Source organism: Sturnira hondurensis, unplaced genomic scaffold (assembly GCF_014824575.4).
Source record: "Sturnira hondurensis isolate 20B ecotype Veracruz unplaced genomic scaffold, ASM1482457v3 Scaffold0014384, whole genome shotgun sequence".
In the NCBI taxonomy this organism is placed as follows: Eukaryota; Metazoa; Chordata; class Mammalia; order Chiroptera; family Phyllostomidae; genus Sturnira; species Sturnira hondurensis.
This window is the reverse complement of record NW_028087015.1, coordinates 35,940,022-35,961,280: the sequence shown is the minus strand read 5'-3', so window position 1 is coordinate 35,961,280 and position 21,259 is coordinate 35,940,022. Positions and strand designations below refer to the sequence as shown.

The 21,259-nt window shown below is 45.3% G+C and overlaps 1 protein-coding gene across 2 annotated transcripts in view; it reads right to left on the bottom strand.

The window, feature by feature from the left end:
* Window positions 1-1,110: 1,110 nt before the first annotated feature.
* NPR3 (natriuretic peptide receptor 3) overlaps window positions 1,111-21,259 on the bottom strand; it is a 70,111-nt gene continuing 49,962 nt past the window's right edge. Inside the window, exons 4-8 of one of the 2 annotated variants that reach the window (XM_037063134.1) lie at window positions 16,240-16,375; window positions 10,902-10,996; window positions 9,014-9,149; window positions 7,405-7,492; window positions 1,111-6,380 (exon numbers count right to left, since the gene is read on the bottom strand). In XM_037063134.1, the coding sequence (XP_036919029.1) occupies window positions 6,269-6,380; window positions 7,405-7,492; window positions 9,014-9,149; window positions 10,902-10,996; window positions 16,240-16,375 (567 nt within the window). In that variant the 3' untranslated portion in view covers window positions 1,111-6,268. The remainder of the gene's footprint in view (window positions 6,381-7,404; window positions 7,493-9,013; window positions 9,150-10,901; window positions 10,997-16,239; window positions 16,376-21,259) is intronic. The other variant, XM_037063135.1, reaches the window with a different exon arrangement.

Below are 21,259 nucleotides of genomic sequence, written 5' to 3'. Positions count from 1 at the left end.
AACGTTTGTATTCCCCTAAAATCCCTCTGCTGAAGCCTAAGCCTCCAATGTGGCTGTAGTTGGAAATGGGACATCTAAGGAAGTAGTTAAGGTTAAATAAGGTCATAGAAGCTGTGCCCTGATCTGATAGGATTAGTGTCCGTATAAGAAGAGACACCAGAGATCTTCCCTCCTCCCACACACAGGCAGAGGAAAGGCCAAGTAAGCAAGAAGGCAATGTCCACGGGTCAGGAAGAGAGCCCTCACCAGGAACCAAACCCTCCAGAACCGTGAAAATTAAATGAGTATTGTTTAAGCGCCCTATTCGGTGGCATTTTGTGCTAGCAGCCCAGGTGACTGTGTTTCACCTGGGGGTTCATCCTGTGTTTCCTGGAGATTTTCTGGCCTGGCCTTCATTCCGGCAGTGGCCGCCCCCCCCTCCCAGCCTGTCCCCCACTCCCGCTCTCAGTGCCCACTCCCGCTCTCAGTGCCCACCCCCATCAGCACCCTGCTGCAGAACCTTCTCAGACCACGGCGCCCAGAGTGAGTGGCCGTGCACTCTCAGGAGACCTCACTGGCAGGCGCAGTGGCAGCAAGACAAGGGAGCATTGCTCCCACCTCGAGACCCGAGACCCGCCATGTGTTTCTGGGGCTTAAAATAAAACACAAGTTAACTTCCCAGATGGTGAGGCAACTTTTTACAACCCAGAGGCAACTGCGGCTGCTTGCAGCTGGTAGTCTGCTTAGCAGGGTGCTCTTTAGAGCGACAGAACTAACTGGGACCCGTTCAGAGTGGGCAAAGGTCCATGAGTCCACGAGGCCAACTGCGGAGCAAGGCGGTTCTCACAAACTGCAGACTCCGCATGCCATTATTCACCAAGAGTTCTCCCCTTCCCTGCCAGTTCAAGGTTGGCCCTTCTTTTTAATAAAATTACTTTCTTATTTCTGCCCAGTTTCCTTTGCTGGGCAGAAATTCTTGAGTTCTTTTCGGAGGTACCGTCAGAACAGCCGAGTTCATTACATCCACTAGTTGACCTTTTCCTTAACTCCTCCTAGGACGGCAGAAGGTCCTCAGAGAACGTGGACGTGGGCCATGTCTGGCGGTTGAATTACAAACAGTAAAACTTTCTGTGGGGTGTATTTTTTAATGAGAACACATTGTTATACTGTGAGCGTGTGGCATTCTTGCTGAGTAGAAACACGTACAAGAACACATACGCATTTGTATCCAAACACCAAATGAAGTAGATACTTGAAATGACCAGTTTGCACCAGAAATAAAATATATTATACAAAACGGGGGTTATATCCACAGTCATTAATCCTCATTTTCTACACAACACAACAATAAATTAAATCACATTATATGCAGATAGTTCTACTTACATTAGAATATAAATTGTATGTAGCTTGTGCAGCTCTTACTTCGTTTCTACCAGAATCACGGTAGGTTTGTGTTTAAATTAGCAATGACTAATGTGCCCCGGAAGACAAGGGCTGCAGAAGGACTCCTCCACAGTGTCCACACCGAGCCCCCTGGGTTCCACCTCGCCACCACCCGCAGGGGACAGAGCTCAGACTCCCAGGACCCAGCAGAGAGGTCTGCAAACTCACAGCCTCTCCAGACTGTCAAGGGCACCCCACTCTGCTTTGTAAAAAAGACACACCACAGTGAACAATTTCAGACTTGGTATTGAAGAATATATGGGACTCCCTACTTCAAAATCCAAACTCTCCTTCCTCAACCTTCTGTGCCCTGTCACTGTCTGTGTGCTCTGGCGGCTTTGCTCTCCTGGCAAACAAAAAAACAATTTGGTAGCCTATGTTGTGACTTACCCTTGGTGAACAGGCCCTTTATTCCTGGTCGCATAGAAATCTAGGTCTTTAAACATGTGAATCAGAGCAATGCAGCATTTTTTGCCAAGTCTTAATCCTGCTTGTTCAAATCTCTCCTGCAGGAATCATCCTACACCCGACACATCAAAGAGCTAGTGTGACACATGGGTTTTTACTTCTGAGCCTCAGCTCCCATGGAAACCCTTCCCCTGTGCTTGAAACAGCTTAAAACATGAACATAGGCAGCATTCGCTCATTTAGAATTGCTTCGCCTTTGGTATGAATCAACTTTAGTGGTTAATGAGAAATTTGAACAAACTCCAATTCAGCGCCTTTGGAAAGTCACTCTGACCCTGGAGTCTAGCTGTGGGGTATGCCTGCAAGAGATATCTGGGAGAGCAACACGCTGAAAACCAAAGCCAGGTTTCTTGGAGTCCATGCGCATCACGGGGTTGACCTGCCCCGAGGGCGTGTGTGGTCAAGTGAGTGTAAGGGTTGTGGTCACAAGCCAGCTCCATTCCCACAGCCAGCACCGTGCTGTCCTCTCTCCCTCTGTGGAAGTACGTCAGTCCCGCTGCAAGATGGGCAGTTTCACCCGCATGGGCAAGATGCTGACGCCTTTCTGGAGCCACGGTGGAGGGAGAGTAGGGGTGGGGAGGAAGGGGTGGGGAGGCCGGGGCAGCTTGCCCTTGTACCCTCTTCTGTTTCATTTGGGCATTCGAGCTCCTGATTCTTCTCGCTGGGTGTGGCCTAAACTTCTTGCTGAGTCTGGCTGTTGAAGAGGGACTAAAAGACAACTGGAAAAGAAACAGCACCAGCTCGTCCTCTCTGCTGCCACACTGCCCCTAAAACATACGCCATGTTTTTAAGACAATTTCAGTTTCTTTCCACAGAAAAAGAAGTTCAGTTCATTACCAGCTTCCTCATGAAGCATTCAACCACAGGGTGTAACTGAACAAACCCAGGAAACATAGATCAAAGGACCTAATTTTGATTGTCATTCAGCTTTATCACTGCATGAACTCAGCATCTAAGTTCTTTGTGTTCCAGGAAACATAGGTAGGCATGCCATTCATTTATTAACTCTCCCATAACACCGGTGGCCCTTCCACAGATGGCCACTGTATACTCACAAAAAGGAGATACCCCTGGAACCCATTTCCTGACTTCCGGTCCCCATCTGTATGGGGTCTTCACCATGGCCTTTATTTCACTGCCAGCAGCCTATCTTACCCTTCTCAACCCGTGGCAATGAGGAGGAAAGTGGTGAATTAGGGGCAACGACTGCACAGGTGCCTGGAAGAAGTTTATGACCCTAGAAGCCTGTGAATAGAGAGCAGTGTCTGGACATAAAGTCTTTGAATTTCAGGAATTCGTTTCCATATATTCCTCTCCTCCCTCCATTCAATATTGCTTCTGAAATGTAAAGAACTATTTTAAAGCCTGTGGAACGATGTCTGTGGTTCAGGAAAGGACAAGCTAATGCTTCTTCGGAGAAACATAACGTTTACAGGGGCTTCCTCGTGGAACCTGTGGTCAGTCTGGGGGAAGATATGCACTCTAAACAGAAAGTGTTTTCTGAGTCCAGGGGAAAAAATCTGAGAAGGTGACAGCGATGATCGTAAAACCTGCACTTATTCCCAGCACCATGGGTGTGTACAAAAGTGCGTACTTTGACCTGTCTCCGCGTCGGCCGATGTTTGGCCAGATGAGAAAATACTGATGAAGTATCTCTTTCTAAACCTGAACACCCTGGGCTTCAGGGTAAAAATTTATAGAATGATTTAAGAACTAAAGCCCTATTTATTTTTCTGTATGATATATGGCAACTGGCAGAGTATAAATGACTAGTTGTCAAAAATGTTGCTTAGCAGTTAGGAACTTAACTCCAAAATGTTAATCTCCACAGGTCCGAACCCAGGGTAACCTTGGGCCAAACACCTACACTTTTAGCAAAGATTTCCAACTGAATGGAGTTTTCAAAATGTAAGGGAGGTTGGTACTCATGTGATGATCTCAAGGAAGAAATAATAGACAGCAGACATAAGCAATCAATCTTAAGAAGCCTAGCATTGCTTTAAGATTGAACGAGAAGCTTTTCTCCATACATGAGAAAGCTCATGATTTATATGGCGTTTTTAAGACTGAATTCTCACTTATTTTATGATTTTATCTGGAGATAATAGTATAAGTTTAAAACTATTCCTCTACCTAAAGTAGAACTAAAAGATATTTGCTGTAAAAAATGTTCGAGTTAACGGGCCCTTATGTAGGTGATAGAAAGGTTAGAAATGTTTAAACACAAAGACTGCAACAGGTAGTGTTTTTCCCCCTGAAATAAGCACATAGGCTCAACATTTAAATGTTTCTTCACAAAGACAAGATAAATGAAAATGAATATTTCTAAAATACATGAAAAACGTCGCTGCAAGATAAACATTAGAGAAAAGTAAGTTCTCAACTCATAAAAATAGACTAGATGCAAACCTTCCATTCTGCTTTTGCTTTGAGGATCCTGAACAGGTAAATGCTTTGCTTTCTGACACGCTATTTCACATATTCTCTTTCTACATTAGACTTGCTGCAGCTTGCCTTTCTTGCCTGCTTGTTTTCCATCCTTTCTGAATGCAGTACTTCTTTCCTTCGCCTCTACCATGGACAACTACCACCTAGTTGTTTCAGTTGATCATCATTGGTTCTTTTATTACGTCCTCCAGCTGCGTAACATTTTGAAACTATACAAGGGACACACTTCACCCAGAAATGATCCATTCACTCTGCCTGGCTGAAGTAGGGGTGACAGAGGCCGCCTCTTCCAGGAAGCAGTCTGGGGCCAACTTGCAAGACACACAGCTTTTCCTCGTCCGCCTCCGCTGTTACCTGTGCGGACTACGACCACCACAACAAAGGGGTTGCTCAAGTTCCCCTTTTTTACACAGGGTCTTTCATGGACATCAAGATAATGTTTAAAACTATTTCCCAGACGCTCAGAATGTCATCAAGGACCGAGTGACACAATTGCAAGGTGATATGCTAACCCAACGATGTCTCTCATTCTTCCCTCACCATCTATTGTTCTCCACAAATCATAAATCAAAGTAGCAACCTGAATATAACGCTAAGTGCAGAGTACTGGGCACAAAGCAGGTGATCAGTGACTACTTACTCAACTTTGTCCAAATCCCTTACCTCCACACCCACAACCACTATCACGCAGCTTATTAGTGGGTGATTACAAAACCTTAGGGAGTTAACTGAAAGGGAATATAGTAGCTATTTAGATTTCCTCTTTTAACCAACATCACCACTGTAAGTTTTAGTAAAATGTTATAAGTGAATTTTTTAAATTTTTTTCATCTCTGTGCCAACTATCAAGTTCTAAGTCTCTATAATGTTTTTCTTGAGGAAAAAAGGCTGCCTCCCCTTATAAAATCCTACTTAATTCTAGTCAATTTCACCCTTGATCCTGAAACTCATCATTTGGCCAGAACTGGAAGAGGCCTTTCCCCACTCAAGTTCATGTACTCCTGTCCTATAGCGTCTGTAATCTGAGTACATTTCTAGGTCTCCAAACAGCAACTTGCGTTTGGGTGCGGCCAAGGGGAATGGGGCGACGGAGAGAAAAAGAGAAGCCTCTTCCATCGTTGTTAGTCTGTTGTGCACTTTCCCCATGCCCTTCAGATAGCAGTGAAATTCAATCTCCGAAATGAAAAAATAGACACATTTTCTAATAGCAAAATATAAGATTAAAATACTTAAACTGAAGTGTTAGTGCAGAACAGTTTTTTACATTTAAAAAATGAAACATTTTAGATTTGTTTTTCTTCTGTAAGTCCTCTCATCTCAGTGATAGTTGCCACTGCCCCAAAGCAGCTGTTATTGGGCCACTAAAGGAGGCAGGGAGGAAATCTCTCAAGATATGAAGTCAGGGCCTGAATGTACACATGGGACAGAGCCGTCCTCCACTCACGTCGGCCGGCCGGCTCTAGGGAGAGGAAGGCTGTATTTCCAACCTGAGATTTTTCATTACATTTTCCTCTTCTTGGGTGTTAAGTTCTTTCTAAGAATATTCTACTTGTAAAGATGACTTTATTCTAGCTATAAAACATTTCCTTTAAGGAACCACATCTTATAGCCTTGTGTGACATGCCCCCAAAAGCCATCAAGATATGGAGACATCAGATTCTCAAAATATATATCAAATCATATGCCCTTAAAACAGTACGAATGTTTAACAGAGTGACATGATATTCTTATATTTGTTTGTCATGAGATGAAAGGCCAGGGGGCATGTGATGATTAATAATAGTTCCTGAGCTTCTAAGGACATTTTACAACGAAATGACTAAATGCTTAAAAGAATGAGTTCTTCAAGAGCCCCTTCTGTCCCGTGGATGCCTTTCATCCCATCAATCTCCTCGAAGAATCTCAGGCCGAAAGAAAAAGCTTCCTTTTAAGCCACCGAAAAATGGGATCTGATGGAATCTTCCCGTAACTCCCGATGTTTTCCAATGTGACTTTCTTCTCGCTGGTTTCGCCTCTCAATGGTTATTCTGTATTTCTTCCTGGGGAAAGGGAAAGTGAATATAGTAACAAAAACCTCGCTGGGCTACAAAATACGATGGTTTCTCTTACAAAGAATGCCCTCAAGGGACATCTGGGTTTGGGTTGATAAATGAGAAGTGACAGAATATGAAACCCTGGTCAGAGATTAAAGTAGTGTGCCCCAAGGCAATATGCCATTATTCAAGGAGGAAAATTGGCCTGCTTTCTGAAATGCCACGGAACAAGCCTTCCCCTTCTTCCCTGGGTGCCTGGTGGGTCCATTCTTGTCTATTCTGCCACAGGAGCTCCCCCAGCTCCCAGGATAAGCCCTAGATAAAGATCAGATTACATGTACTGTGACCAAAGGAACAGGAATACAATTGTTCCCACAAAGAGTCATATACACCCAGAAGTACATTTCCATGCAGAAATGAAGAAAGCACGCTCTAATGACTTAAAACTAAGCCACAAACTCAACCACCAAAGATTACAAAGGAATGGACCGCCCTCGTGGTATGAAATTGTTGGTATCTTGGACACACAGAAATACTACAATTTTATAAGCCTCGGGGCTTAACCACAGTGGTAACCAAGTGTGTGTGTTCTCCAAACACTGAGTGTAGACCAGCTTGAGTGCATGGACTGCCCTAAGCTGCTGCCTCCTCTTCAGAAGGTAAACCAGGCCCCCATTTCTGACCTGGAAAAGCCTGAGAAGGGGTAATCTCCTTCCCCTTTGGCCTGATTCCCTATCCCCTAGACAGTTTGTGGGTGGTAGGAATCTGGGTTAGAACACTCGTCATGAAAGGGCAGCAGCAGCTCTGTGGCTCCCAGGTGGATGAAATGTAAACCCCTGCGCGCCTCCCTAGCATCCTAGCCCACCGACCACCAAACCAGGTGTCACGCCAAAAGATGGGTTTGTTCTCCTAACCACCGTGCTTTGGGGCTTAAGGGCAGGATACGGGCAAGTCGCAGAAGGATCATGCAAAGGTAAGTGACAATGACAGTAATAGAGTGAATTTTTAAACCCTATAATGAGATCCTAACCTGAAAAAGTAGAAAGCCATTAGCAAACCAGCTCCTAGTAAGGCCCCCACAACGATTCCTGTCACCGCTGATTCTTCTAGGCCACCTGCTTGAAAAAGAAACACAGATCATCAGAGCTCATTTGGAGAAACAGAAATGCCCCTTTCTAACTTGTCATTCATTGAAAGGTTTCATTCACTGGAAGGTGTTTCTCAATTTCCCACTTGAGGCAAGGTTGCCTTTCTTTTCAAGAAAGAACTCGAGGGGGTCCTGCATTTTTTCCGAGTGCAAAGCTTAAGAAGCATTTGAGAAAATACTGGATGAAAAAAAAACACTGCAACAAGGCAGCAACTGCAGTGGGAATAAAGCCAGTCCAAGAAGGATCTGAGGAAAACTGGAAACTGAAGTTTCAGCCCTATCCACACTTGTTCAAGTTCACAGTCAGAGAGGACAAGTGGACAGACCTCGGAACTGACCTAGCCCTTCTTACTTCTGCAGATGGATAAGGACACTTCAGAGTGCTGGAAGGTTTGGTGAAAACTTTGTTGGGTTCATGTTCTGTTTTTAGAAGTTCTCTCACCAAAGCCAGAGTTCGGTGTCAAAATGTCCTATATAGCTTTGTGAAAATGTGAGTAACAGTTCGAAACAATCAAGTTCAGCGGCGTCCCAGTTATTATATAAAAATGATAAGTAGCTAGCTTGTCTGTAAAGAGTTTAGGGTACAGCATTCTATGCATCATCTTATTTAATCCTCAAAACAGTCCTAAGAGTTGGGTACATTTCCTTCCTTTTATATGTGAGAAAACAAAGGCTTGAAAAAAGGATGGGAACACTCCTGGGGTCTCAAAGCCAGTAAGTGACAAGGCTGGGATTTTGAATCCAGGCCCAATAACTCCAGAGACTCTGTCCTTAACACACCTGCCTCACCCCTTCCCACAGTTTGAAGGCTGTTCCCCAAAACACACTGTGCACACCTATATTAATGTAAGTGACCACCTGGCCTGAAAGAGTGATATTAGCTTTATCCTTCCTCACTGACCTATAAAAGGGTCTTTCTGAAGCAATGACACCCCAAAATTGTCCTCTTTGTAGCCCCCTTATAAGAACAGCTACTCGTTTCTACGTCAATGACAAGGCTGCTCATGACTAACAGATTTAATTAATGCTTATTTGCCGATGTGTTAAGCATTACGTGTTTAAGGGGCATCATCTGCTTGGTTCTGAAGGGTTAAAGGGCAACTAGCAACTCTGAACGTCACAGTGAGACTTGCTGTAAAAGATGAGTGACTGAGTGATGTCCAGTGTTTGATATTCCGATTTTCTCTGAGGGGGCAAACTCAGATTCTGAGTGTTGTTCCCTTGTTCCCCTCTCCTAGCAAGTCTCATTCTGATTTTCAGTTTACTTATCACAAGAGATGCAAAAATGGGGAGAAGCCTTTTACCAGCTTAGAAAAGGATGGAAGAGAAGAAGCTTCTGAAAAAGGTGGGATGTCAGTTGGTGAATTGTTCCCTTGGGTTTCCCACATCAAAAACAGAAATCTGAGCTCCCAGATTACACCATCTCTCAAACTGGCGTCACCCTGACGCTCTTGACGACAGAACCCAGAGCAAATTAAGCCTCTGAACTTACATGATTTGCAGGGAGCGCTATTAGCGTGCTCCACAATCCTGGTTTCGTCTATTCTCAGTTTCAAAGATCCCCAAGGATATTTGATGTTGGGCCGCATTTTGAAACGACCTTCTTTCCCGAAGTAATCTCCGATAACCTGTAGAAAGGCAAAACAAAGGTAGACAAACTGAGAGGTCAAAGTTGCCTCTTTCCGAAGGAGGCACAGGATGGGCTCCCCTACGGTGCACACTGACCCTAGCAGTGTGTTTCCAAGGATTTCGTAAGTCAGGTTGCCCATGTGCTCTTAAAGTGAGCCTAACTTAGGGACAACTGTGGTTTCCTCAAGGCAAAGAAAGTAGTGACTTACACAGAAAACAAGAACCTCGGAATTCAGGGCTTGTCCCTTGCTGATCCAAGAGGGCACAAAACAGCCCCCACGGCCAGTCAACCATTGGGAAATCCTGGGCTCAGAGAGGCACTCACAGGCCCACGGCCTCACAGCACTCAGTCAGCTCTGCCTACAACTAAAGCATTACAGAGTCTCTTTCAGGAACTTCCTTTTCACCCTCCTCTACGGGGGCGGCTACTCCTCATCCTGACTTTGGGGATGACATTCTCCTCGCTGATCAATTTATCCTATTTGCATCCCATTTCCAGGCTGAATGTTTTTTCAGTTGGCTCCTTCGATTCCTAAAAGAGCAGTATTCTTTTACGCGCAGTTCAAGGTTCTCTTTCAGTTTCTAGTTTAAGTGATGTTTCCTCCCACCAGGTTCCCAGGGACCATTTCTCTTCTGTCTAGGCACAAGCACAGTGCCCCAGAGGGGCCCAGCAGCATCTCTGCCACTTTCCAGGAGCCAGGCACAGCAAGCCCTCACAGGCTAGTCCACATCCTGGTAAAAAGAATTCTAGATAATCTGCCAAATACAGCAACCACTGGTGTGCGCTGAGAACCTACCAAGTACTTTACACACATGCACTCCTGGACCCCAACAACGACCCTAGAATAGACCACTACTGTCCACCTTTTATTTTATTTATTTTTATTTTTTTAAAGATTTTATTTATTTATCTTTAGAGGGGAAGGGACGGAGAGAAGAAGAGAAATATCAATGTATGGTTGCCTCTTGTGAGTCCCCTGCTGGGAACTGGCCTGCAACCCAGGCATGTGCCCTGACTGGGAATCGAACCGCGATCGTGTGGTTTGCGGGCCCGCGCTCAATCCACTAAGCTACACCAGCCAGGGCTACTGTCCACCTTTTATAAAGCGGGGACTAGAATATACATGAGATCCAGACTGGTCCTAGTAACATTGTTTGACCTGGACACTGCCTATGTGTATCATCTTGATTTGTATATTCTTCATTTAAAGTTAACAGAGTAGTTTTCTAGGCTTCATTTCATCTTCTGCTGTCAATAATCCTGTGAGATCAAGGAAGATACGATTTCCAACTAATAGCCAAGGAAACTGAGGCAGAGAGCTCACACCCTATTAAGTGTCAGGGACTCATCTTTGCATCCAGAACATTCCTTTCTCTTCAAGATGCTACCCTGAAACTCTACCATCTTTTGAAATATTAACACATGCCCAGTGTGTAACTCTCCACCAAAAAAAATTGTTTTTTCAAATTTTAAGGGAAGAAATAAATAGTTTCACTTGACCTGTCTCATCCGGTGATCCATCCTGCATCTAAGGTGTGAAGTGGGATTTGTGGCTACTTGAAAGGCAGGACTTCCCCGGTGGGGATAAACATGAACCCAGTTCCTGAAGTCATCCCTGATACCTTCAACGGGACGTGAGCCCTCCCCAGTTGGAGGCTGCCTTGGGGACAGCTACTTGGACACCAGGACACACACATTCCTGGGGACCTGAACAAGCAGGAGCAGCTAGGGCAGAAGCCTGGCTCCTCACCTCCTGTGTGCCCGCCTCAACGTCAGTCATGGCCACCACAGAGAAGTCCCCGTACCGGTCTCCATTGGTGTCTATGGACACCTGCCCAGCAATACCTGGAGGACGAGATGAGAAGAGTGCCCAGTTAGTTACTTAAAATACTGCCTGCTGCCAAAAAAAAAAAACAAGAAAAAGAATTGACAGGATATTTTAAACAGACTCATGCCACAGGGACTCGCATCAGACGCCGAGCGTTTTTGTTGGCATTTGGGAAGACATTGTAATTTCATCTGTGTCTGCATTCCTAAATTCTTAACATTTCTCCATTTAATAATGAAAAGAAAAAGAAATAAATGACCTTCTTTGAGAAATATGTTTTTAAAAAAGAAGAGTAAGGCTAATCCTGAAAGCAGCAGGCTTATATCCGAGTTTTCTACTAATTCAAAATGAAAACAAAGGGCCAGGAGGGAGAAGTGGAGGTGTGGGTTGTTCTTACACTTCGGTGGGTTCCCATTATCACTAGACAAACATCATAAAGGAAAACCCATTCCCAGCCCAGGACCCGGTGAATGCACTCTGCTCTGGGCTCCTTCGATGCCCAGGAGGGCAGAGGGCCTGCCTCAGGGATTGCGGGAGTGTGTTCATTCATCATTTTGTCTTTGTTTTGGAGAGTTTTTTTCCAGTTTTATCAAGGTATAATTGACATACATCATTGTTTGAGTCTTAGCTATACAGCATAAAGTTTTGACTCACATAGATTGTGAAAGGATTACCACCCTGAGTTTAGTTAATATTCATGACCTCATGCAGACACAATAAATTGTCCAGTGTTTATCCAAATGTTTTCTAGGCGACTACTAAGTGTTGACTACGAGGCAAAGATGAATTGGCCCTATCTTCCACTCGAGAGCAGGGCAGCCAAGAGTAGAGACCTAGCCTGTAGGCAGTGGAATCTAAAGGTTTGCAAGGGGATCCCAGCTTTCACAGTTACAAGCTCTGTGACCTTGAACAAGGACTTCACCCTCTGAGTCTCAGTCTCCAGGACTATAAGAGTCACAGCAGCAACTCCCTGCCAAGAGGCCGGTGAGGACATGAAACAGGCCCTTGCAACAGGTTTGAGAGAAGTCGGTGGTTTTCTCCTGTTGTTATCGCTGCTGTCGCTCTGCCTGAAGTCCAGGAGAGGACCCCTGACCACGCTCACTCCGCTCGGAGGAGGAGGACTCGGTGAAGAAGCAGGTCTTTCGTAGGAACACTGCTGGAGTTTGTGGTTTGGACAAGCAGCCACCAAAGAGTGGGAGCATTTGAGGCAGAAAGGCCAGCCATGTTAGTATTTACAAAGGCACAGAAGCTGGGAGGAAGCAGAGTGGCCAGGAGGTTTCTGAAAGATGGCCCCTGTGCATGGAAGGGGGAAGTGAAATGTGTGGCTGGAACAGAGTGGCTGGAGCGTGGGGAGCCCCGAGTGCCCTCGCGGAGGCCTTGTACTTGCTTTAGCTAGCAATGGTGGCTTGCAGCAGCTAAGCCATAAAAGCAAATAGGTATCCTTAGTTGGTATTAAATGTCTACATCACAATGTTCACTAACTAAGTAACAGAGTGCATAAGGCTATTTGTTTTTGTTTCTTTCAGACTGTGGTAGACTTCGGTGTAATTGTTAGTTGATTTTTCCATTGATCTGGTTCTCTCCGGAAGTAAAACGAATGTCTGGGGAAAGGGATCCCAAGGGAAAGTTCCATCCCCGAGTGTGGTTTGGAGAGGGCAAGTATTCGGGTTTACTGTCCATGGGCTGCGGTTGGAAGGCCCGCCGGTTTTTCCAGACTTTCCTCTCCTTCGCCAGAAACAGAATGGAACTACCATTCATCCGAATGTTTTGTCTTCTGAATACAGACTGGTTACAAAGAATACACCTATCTCAAGCTCCTTTATCCTCGACAGCCTATACAACTTTTTTAAGTAATGTCAGTTTTTTAAAAATGCGTCCATCTCCAAATATATCACTTATCCAAAACCTTTTTTAATTCTGTCTGAAAGGGTTCGTGATGGTGTGTTCTATAAGTGTTTTTGCAGAGTATTTTATAAGACAAGGTGGCCCTCGTAATCCAAGACCTCATTACACTTTAAGCTATTACAATTTTCTCAAGAAACGAGGTGAGATCCCTCAGGGCGGCCACTTAGCAAGTGAGACTTCACCTGAGAGCATTGTACCTAAGGTGCGATTGTCAGGCTGACAGCAGAATTTTCCTGTGCATCAGTAATGAGACTTTCCCCCCTCGTTTCTGTGGGCCTGTCGTGGAGTTCAAGGTTGGAGCCACAGTTCTATTTACCTTGTCACTCTGACCTCTCACACACACAGAGGAAATTTAGCTTCTTCCCAGGCCATGGTTGAGAGCTGGTCGTGGGTTGCTCAGTAATAAAATCTAAATTTGTCAAACAACATCCAGAGTATTTTTCCCTTGAGAACTTAATGGTCACTTCTGGTGACCATTAAAATGAAAATTGTTTTTAATTTTAGAAAAGTGAAAGTTTTCTTAGAGTTTTTTTTATAAAATGGAAACTTACCTTGGCTTCAATGATCTTTACATTTGGACAAAGGAGATTCTAAGTTTAAGCTGAACTCTAGCTTGGTTGTTTTAGAGCTCACTTCATATTGCCTGTGCAGACCTGGCCCAAGAATGAAAGATCAGGATGGCCTGTGGGGGAATGTAGGCCATGCTCCCTACACGAAACTGAATTCCAGCCACTGTGGGCAGACCTGCCCTTCCCTAACAACCTCCCTCCAACGACCGAGACCAAACGACCACCCCACAGAGTGAGGAAGAGCTAAGAATGGGATGTGGCCTCCCAAGACTGTGTCTACACACACACATACCAGTTTCTCGGTATATTGGGCACAACTTCTGGGAAACTTGACTCTGTCCTAATATGACCCCTGAACCATCCCACTGGATTCCAGCTCCTCACCTGAAGCAGTCAGAGGTCGAGAAAATCCTGGTGACTTACTAGTTCCCATCCTACAATCTCTCTAAAGGTAAGCAGATGTCACTGTAGATTTGAGTAAGGTGTGGCATCTACAAAACCGCCTAGGAGAAATGAAACCTACTAATGGTCACCATAGCTAGGCCTGGACATTTCTAGATGGAACTTGACCCCTTTGTACAGCTCTACCCCTTCTACTAACTGAGAACAGAATGAGACAGTGGGGTGGATAGGAGTCTCAACTGAAAAAAAGTGCGTGCCTCAAATCTAGACTTGGCAGTACTTGTTCCCATCATTGAAAACGTCATCGGCTGGATTGCAAATAAGTATAGACCTAACCTCAGTGCATTAAAGGCTTCAAAGGAAGAGTTAATGTGATGTAAAACTGAAAGGACCCTTGCCAGTCACCAACTATTCCAACCCTCTCATGGTAGGTGATGGGAGAAGCCGAGGGACGGAGAGTGGAGTCAGGGGCTAGGATGCAGGGTTCTGGTCTAGTGGTCTGTACTCTAGGTCCGTGGTCTCCACATGATCCCCATCAGCATACTACAGTTTAGTTTCCACATAGCCACATTAAGGACTGCTTTAAAAACTCAGGACTGATCGTGTCCTTCAAAACCCTCTGGTGGCTTTTATCTCACTCCGGGTGAAACCCAAAATCCTTGGCACAGCTTCCAGGTCCCCATGATCTCGACCCCCAGAGCGGGTCAAACTCTCTGACTTTGGCCCCTATCACACTGCCTCTTGCATGTTCTGCTTCAGCTGCCTTGCTCATCTGGGGGCACAGGACTCTCCCACCAGACACACTTAGCATCTCTGCACTCACTACTCTTTCTGGAATGCTCTCTCCCAAACATAATTTCTTTCACTTACTTCAGGTTTCTTCCCAACCTGCCACTTATCAGAGAGACCTTCCCTGATCACTCTAATTAGTAGCCCCACCTGACGTTTTCTATCTCCCTCTCCTGCTTTATTTTATAGCCCCCGAAATGGCATATTTATCAATAACTGCTTATCACCAGCTCCCTCCACTACCATGGAAGTCCATATCATTGCAGGGAATGTCTTTAATTCACTACTAAATCCTTAGCACCTTGAACAGTGCCTGGGCACATAGTAGGTGCTCAGAAATATTGGATGGATGGATGGATGGGAAGTTGAGGCCCACGGGGCTCTGGTAGCTGCATCATTCTCATGCTGAGTCTCATGTTAATTTTCCCGGAGTGCTAGCAAGGCCAGAGGAAACCGGCACTCTATACACTGTTAGCAAGAACGGAGACTGGCAGACCTCTCTGGGAGACATTTGGCAATATCCAATGTACTTTAAAAGGCACCACCATACTTTTGGACCCAGACATCCCAGACAACTAGGAAGTTCCCTGTTGGATATACTCCCCCAAATTCATCAACATGTCTTAGATGCTTGTGATAGTATTTTGCATAACAGCAAAAACTGTAAACAACCGAGCTGTCCATCAAGAGACTGGTTAAAGAAATTCTTCTACAGCCATATGGTTGAAAAATAAGGAACTAGCATCAAAAAATGTGCTGAATCTATGAGTGCTCATATGGAAAATTCTTGGCACCCAAGTAAAAGAAGCTATGAGAAGCATGGCATTCATGGTATGATCCCTAAGGTATAAATGTTTTAGATAAGATATAATATAAATGCATATGTGCTGGCAAAAGACACAAAATACTTTTAGACTGACTCATAGGGAATTGTTAGTAGTGATTACCTTGGGAGAGGGTACCAGGGCAGGGGGAAGGCTTTCACTCTTCATTTTGTACATTCTTATACTATTTAAATTTTCCAGCCAAGAATATTCTCATTTTTGTATAATTTTTTAATGTCAACAGAGATTGCTTGAGTGATGAGATGATGGGCCATTTGGGGGTTGTTGTTCTTACACTTCCCTGTTCTTAAGAAAGCCACAGCAAATAGGCATCCTTTTAAAAGTAAAATAAAAGCAGAGGGCTCGCCGGACCTGCTCATCATCTCAGACTACACAGGTTTGAACAGAGAAATGTATACCTGGGACTTAAAGCTGATTACAAAGCTCTTCACAAACTGGTTACTTGCTGTGAATGAAGCTTGTGAGGAATTTAATTTTAAGAAGCAGGGAGTTTTTACCCCAAAACCGGAGTTTTTACCCCAAAACCAGGAGACAGGACACTTCCCATTTCAGTGGGACTCTTTCAAAGCGCTTGCACGTGCTTTGTGTCATTCAGTTTTCACTGCAAGTTTGCAGGGAGGGTTGACCTTGACTTACTATCCTGATGACCAATGAGAGAAGCAAGGTCCCGTGGTTGTAAGAGAAACAGAACCAGTACGCAGCAGCTCACTGGGCTGCAGAGTGTCATCGCCTAATGGACTGAATCCTCACCTTCAAATGTTCTGTTCCAAGTCTGCTGGATAATTTTCCCTCCGTCCTTCTTGCTGTAACCAGCTCTGAGTACTTCGTGTAAAGCCAGGACGTAGAGGAGAATGGCATCATGGAATCCTTCAACAAACATGTTAACCTGGAAAGGAAACCCCAGATGGGTGAGACCAAACAGCAAATAACTCATGTGGAGGAAGAATATGGGTGAATCAAGATGGTTAACAAGTTAGAACCCAGGCCCGCAAGCATGGCAGAGGTGGGCAGAAGAACAGCTAACAAGAATCATGACGTGATTTTCCTGGCTCTGGCTTAATGAGGAAAACCCTTCCCCAATTTGGGAATTTGGAAAGAAGACAAGATCGTACAAAAAAATCTGGACCTGTTGACTAGGTTAAGTCAACAGGGACATCAGCCTTTGCTCATAGCTCCCGCTGCACGCGTGCCTCCTCCATCCCCACATTGCTCTCTTCTTCAAGCCAACTGAGTCTAGCCTCCCCCTTGAGGTCTCCTCCACCTTCAACAGCCCCTTCAGGCTCTCCATGCTCTGAATGTGGAATATGACTAAAATATGCATTAGGATCCATTGACTCATATTCAAATGCCCTTGGATGCCTACTAGAATGCTAAGGATGCAGAGCGGAGTGGGCACAGCCATTCCTGCCTGCCAGCATTCATGCCCTCTATCCTTCAACAATTACATCTCAGCTTCTCTTTCTAATGTGTGTTCTGAGAGGCTTCGGGGCACCTGAGCGCTTCTTGCTCCACCCCCTGCCGCGCTCCCAGGGCAGGAATGGAGACAGAGCCATTGTTTCACCCCAGTTGGGTTCTGCCTCAAGGAAGGGAGCCCTTGCCCTCAAGAACTTACAGCTTCGTGTGAACTTGGGAGTCAACTTAAATCTCTTTGAGCCTTATTTCTTTCTCTAAGCACCATTCGGTAAGTTCTAATACCATATTTAACCCCAATGTAACATTCGCCAAACATGAAATAAGTAAATACAACCCTGAAACACTGCATAGCTTACAAATTCTGTACAAAAATACAACAAAAATCAAACCTTCTTATTTCAGGAGAAAGTGTTAAGAATGGCATACCATACAAAAAAATGAACTGGAGAGGACATCCAATGGGCAATCCTGTTGAGATTTTGTGAATGCTGTTCCCTGCCCCACCCCTAGTTCAAATGCAAAACCATTCACAAAAAACACAGCTCAATGCCCAGCTCTACTTGGCCTTATCCCACTCACCCCAAAGGATGGTAAGTCCTCTGTGTGTCCCAGAAGGAAGTAGTTCAGATTAGTCAAAGCCTATTACTGAGAGGCAGGTTAGAATAATGGTGAAAGAGCCTGGACCGCTACCCAGCTTTGCCACTTCCCAGCTACGTTTCTGGACCTCTCCAGGTCTCAGTTTTCCTGTCTGGAAAATGAGGCAAGTGGTGATACCTATCTTCCAATGTTGCTGTCAGGCTTAAACAAATCCATAGGCGGAGACGGTGCCTGGCAGTCAGTACTCACTGTGAGTTTTTGTTGTCGTCATTGTCTAGAGAGAGAGGACCACACCCTGGTTATGTTGTAGTGATCAATTTAGTGGCACAGCACAGCTTACGGACCCATTTGACACTTACTGGAAACAAAGGTTCCTTGCTCAGGCTTTGACACCCCAAGTAGTTCTCTTACTTCCACAGTGTCCACCCTTAGTTCCACTCAAGTATGGGTGCAGCCCAAGCTGGCCAAATGCTCCGACCCTCTGGGACGAGTGGAGGATGGAGGAGCATGCTGGTTCACAGGAGACCTCCGAGTTAGCTGCTGGACCCAAAATCTAATCCTGGCCTTGATGAGTGACTTAATCTGTCCAATCCTCCCATTTCCTCATTGGTTTAATGGGGGTTAGTGCCTACTCATCTCACAGAGCTCTCCTGGAGATGAAATAAATGAGTGTGTGTAAAACATCTCAAACAATTCCTGGGACCAGGAAAGCAAATCCTAGGCAATCACTCTTGCTCTTAGCCATCAAGCTTAATTCTCAGAGTTGTTATTTTCTTAGGCAAAGCAGAGTGTGTAGAAATAACATCTACTAGTCAAAAATAATTTTCTGCTTATTCGGCTATGCTAATTCAATTCTCCAAAGGTATATGAAATTTTCACTTATACCATGAAGTCATCCTGGCTTGAAAAAGCATGCATGCTGACAAGTTAGTGAGTTTTAGTAAGTGAACTTTAGCTGTGTAACTTAATTCTCTGGCCCACTAAAAAAAATTCAAAACTCTTTCTTCTCTCTGGTGAATATACAAAAACCATCCTGCTATAGAGGAAAGTCACAGAATCACAGAGCCATGGAATATGGAAGATGGAAGGCGCTTTACAAAAGCTCTGGTCTGATCCTCTCCATACTCTGAAGACCGAAGAGCATCGCTCACTCCGAACCTTCCTGCACTCTGTAACACAGGGTTGTGCCTTTATTCTCCTTGTTCCTGGGGTAGTCTCTGCTTCCACTGCAAAATACCAGCTGCTGGGCATCACCTGTCCACCTATCTTCCTTCTCTTCTTGACTGCTTCTCAGAATCCTAACCCAAGGCCACCATGCTACTGTAGGCTCCCTGAAGCTCTGGATGTGTCCCCAACACCACCCTTCACCTGGCTCTTCCCTTCCTTCCTTCTTGATGTTCCCTCTGAGCTGCCCCCTCTACAACCCCCGATGGGAAGAGTGATTATCTGGCTGAGAAGCATGAACTTGGGTTACTTTTGTCCTACCAGGTTTATGGTAGAAGAGAATAGATTGGTTCTGAACATATGCCCAGCCCTGAAAATATTCATTCTATCTTAATTTGCAAATGGATCGCAAAATTTACTTTCTTTCCTTTTAAAGTAGCTAAGTGTCTCCCTGTCCTGCCAAAATTAGCAGGACAGCTGCTGACCCCCACCGAGGTTTGCTGGCACCCCAGCCTGCTGCGGAGGAGGTTTCATAACACCTACCTCATAGGACCTCAGGCCAGAAGCAAAACCCTAGAGACTTCCTCTTCTTGAGGAGAACATTCTCACATCCACACGTGTTTTTAAGTGGGAGGAAAGCCCGTTAGCACATTACAGACACTGAAAATTGGAAGTGCAAATTTATAAATAAAGAAAGAAATGAAGAAGGGAGAAAAAAAGTCCAGAGCATTAAATTGCCTTTGTAACACTTTCCCCTGGACCCCCAGGCTCCAAGGAACGAGGTCACCAAGTCAGCCCCCTGCCTCTGGTCCTCACTGACAGACTGCACTGTTATTGTTACTGAGGACAGGAATTAGGGTTCCCTCTCCTGACTGCCCTGTTCTAGTGCTTAGCATCATTTCCAGCCAGCAAGCTCTCCTTACTGTCATTAGTCATAAATTCTAATTAAATCCCTCAGTGCAGCCATGCCCCTGCTAAATGCTGAACAAGCAGTGAAGGGAACAATGAATTCATGAGCCCTGGGAGTCTACAGTCTCAACCAAATAGTGTCCCGGCTCCATAGGGACTCTGTGCAAGGCAACTGTGAAGTGGCCTGTCACGAGAGACCAGCCCCAGGCCACCACTGTCTGTGCGGTGTGTCATTCAAATGAGACAGAAATCATGCATTGTCTCCTGTCTCCGTGTTGCCAGAACCCAGCAACATGCTGGCATTGACTCTCCCACCATTTCTTCTCAATTCTCTTGATTTTCCCTCTCTGGCTGGCCAGTGGTAGGTATGCCAAATGAAAGAATGCCGTTTTTGCCTTTGGCCTTTCCCTCTCGTTGCACTTGTCAGTTATGTCTATTTATTAGTGTGGGGTTTATTTTTTAATCTATCACAGGGAAAGCTCAATAGAAATCTTGCATATTTTAACTGAGCACAAAGAGTAGCCATTCACGACACGGCTCCTATCTGTAACAGGAGTGAAGTCTTTCTCATTCCTCTTTGAGGAGGCAAATTCCAGAGCAATTCCTCAATGCTGTGTTCCAAAGATGTAAGCAAAGAATGTCGCCTGGCTGGGCTGTCCTGTAAAGTGAGAGGGAACAATGCGGTAGTCATCTACCTCCCAGGTCGTCTGGGTGTCTGAGAAAGCCTGCGAAGCTCTCACACAGAGGCCATGGGGCCACAAACAACCAAATTCAATGCAAGGCTGGGCTGCCCCCAGGGTCTTGCTTATGATGTTCATGGGAACTCAAGCACATCACCAGGTGGCTCTATCTTCCTGCCCACATACCAGTGGTCCCCAGCACAGGGGCGGAAAGTGGAGAGTGTTGGGCAGCACATCTCGAGAGTCTTTTCAAGCACATGACCCTTAACCTCCCATAAGGTTGAAGAGAAGGTGGAGGGAAGGGGAATTTGAGAGATGAATTCAAGACCTGTCTTTCCCCATCACAGCAGAAACAATGGCAGAGTATCTTATCTAATTGGTAGTAAGACCCTAAAAATGAACTTGTCCTCCCTTCCTAGGTCACAGGAGATGGTCAGCAGGGGAGGGTGGCCTGGGCCTGCAGCCTGGGCAAGCCAAAAAGTTAAAGATTATGCATTTCATGAGCACTGTGCATGTGATGTCCATACAGTAAAAATAAAGATATCGTTTTCATTCCATTTTCTTTTGAATCATAAAATTTAAAATCTGCACCTTAGAGTAACAGCAGGAACTCCATAAATGAAGTGATATCACAACCTCCTCAACACCAAAGAGGAGGTTCTTACTCTTGCTGACACCATAACATTTGTTATTCTGTACTGGGACTGCCTTCACAAAATTCACCCTTGCTCACTTGTGACTTCTTTCAGCCTTGAAGAGACTGAAGCTGGAAGTCTTCATCCCCATCCTGGTTGAACTCTGAGGAAATGCAAAGGACAGGTGTCTTACTAACAGTCAGAAGATCAGGGAGAGAGCCAGGGTCCAGCCCTGTGCTTGACCGAAGCACCTCCACTGCATCTGGCAGACTCTCTTTCCCCACACTGGAGCTGTGCTTTGCTTGGGCGGGGGGTTTGCCCTGACTTGCCCAAATGACTGTCTGCATCCTGGGCTCAGCTCTGCCCCTGTAG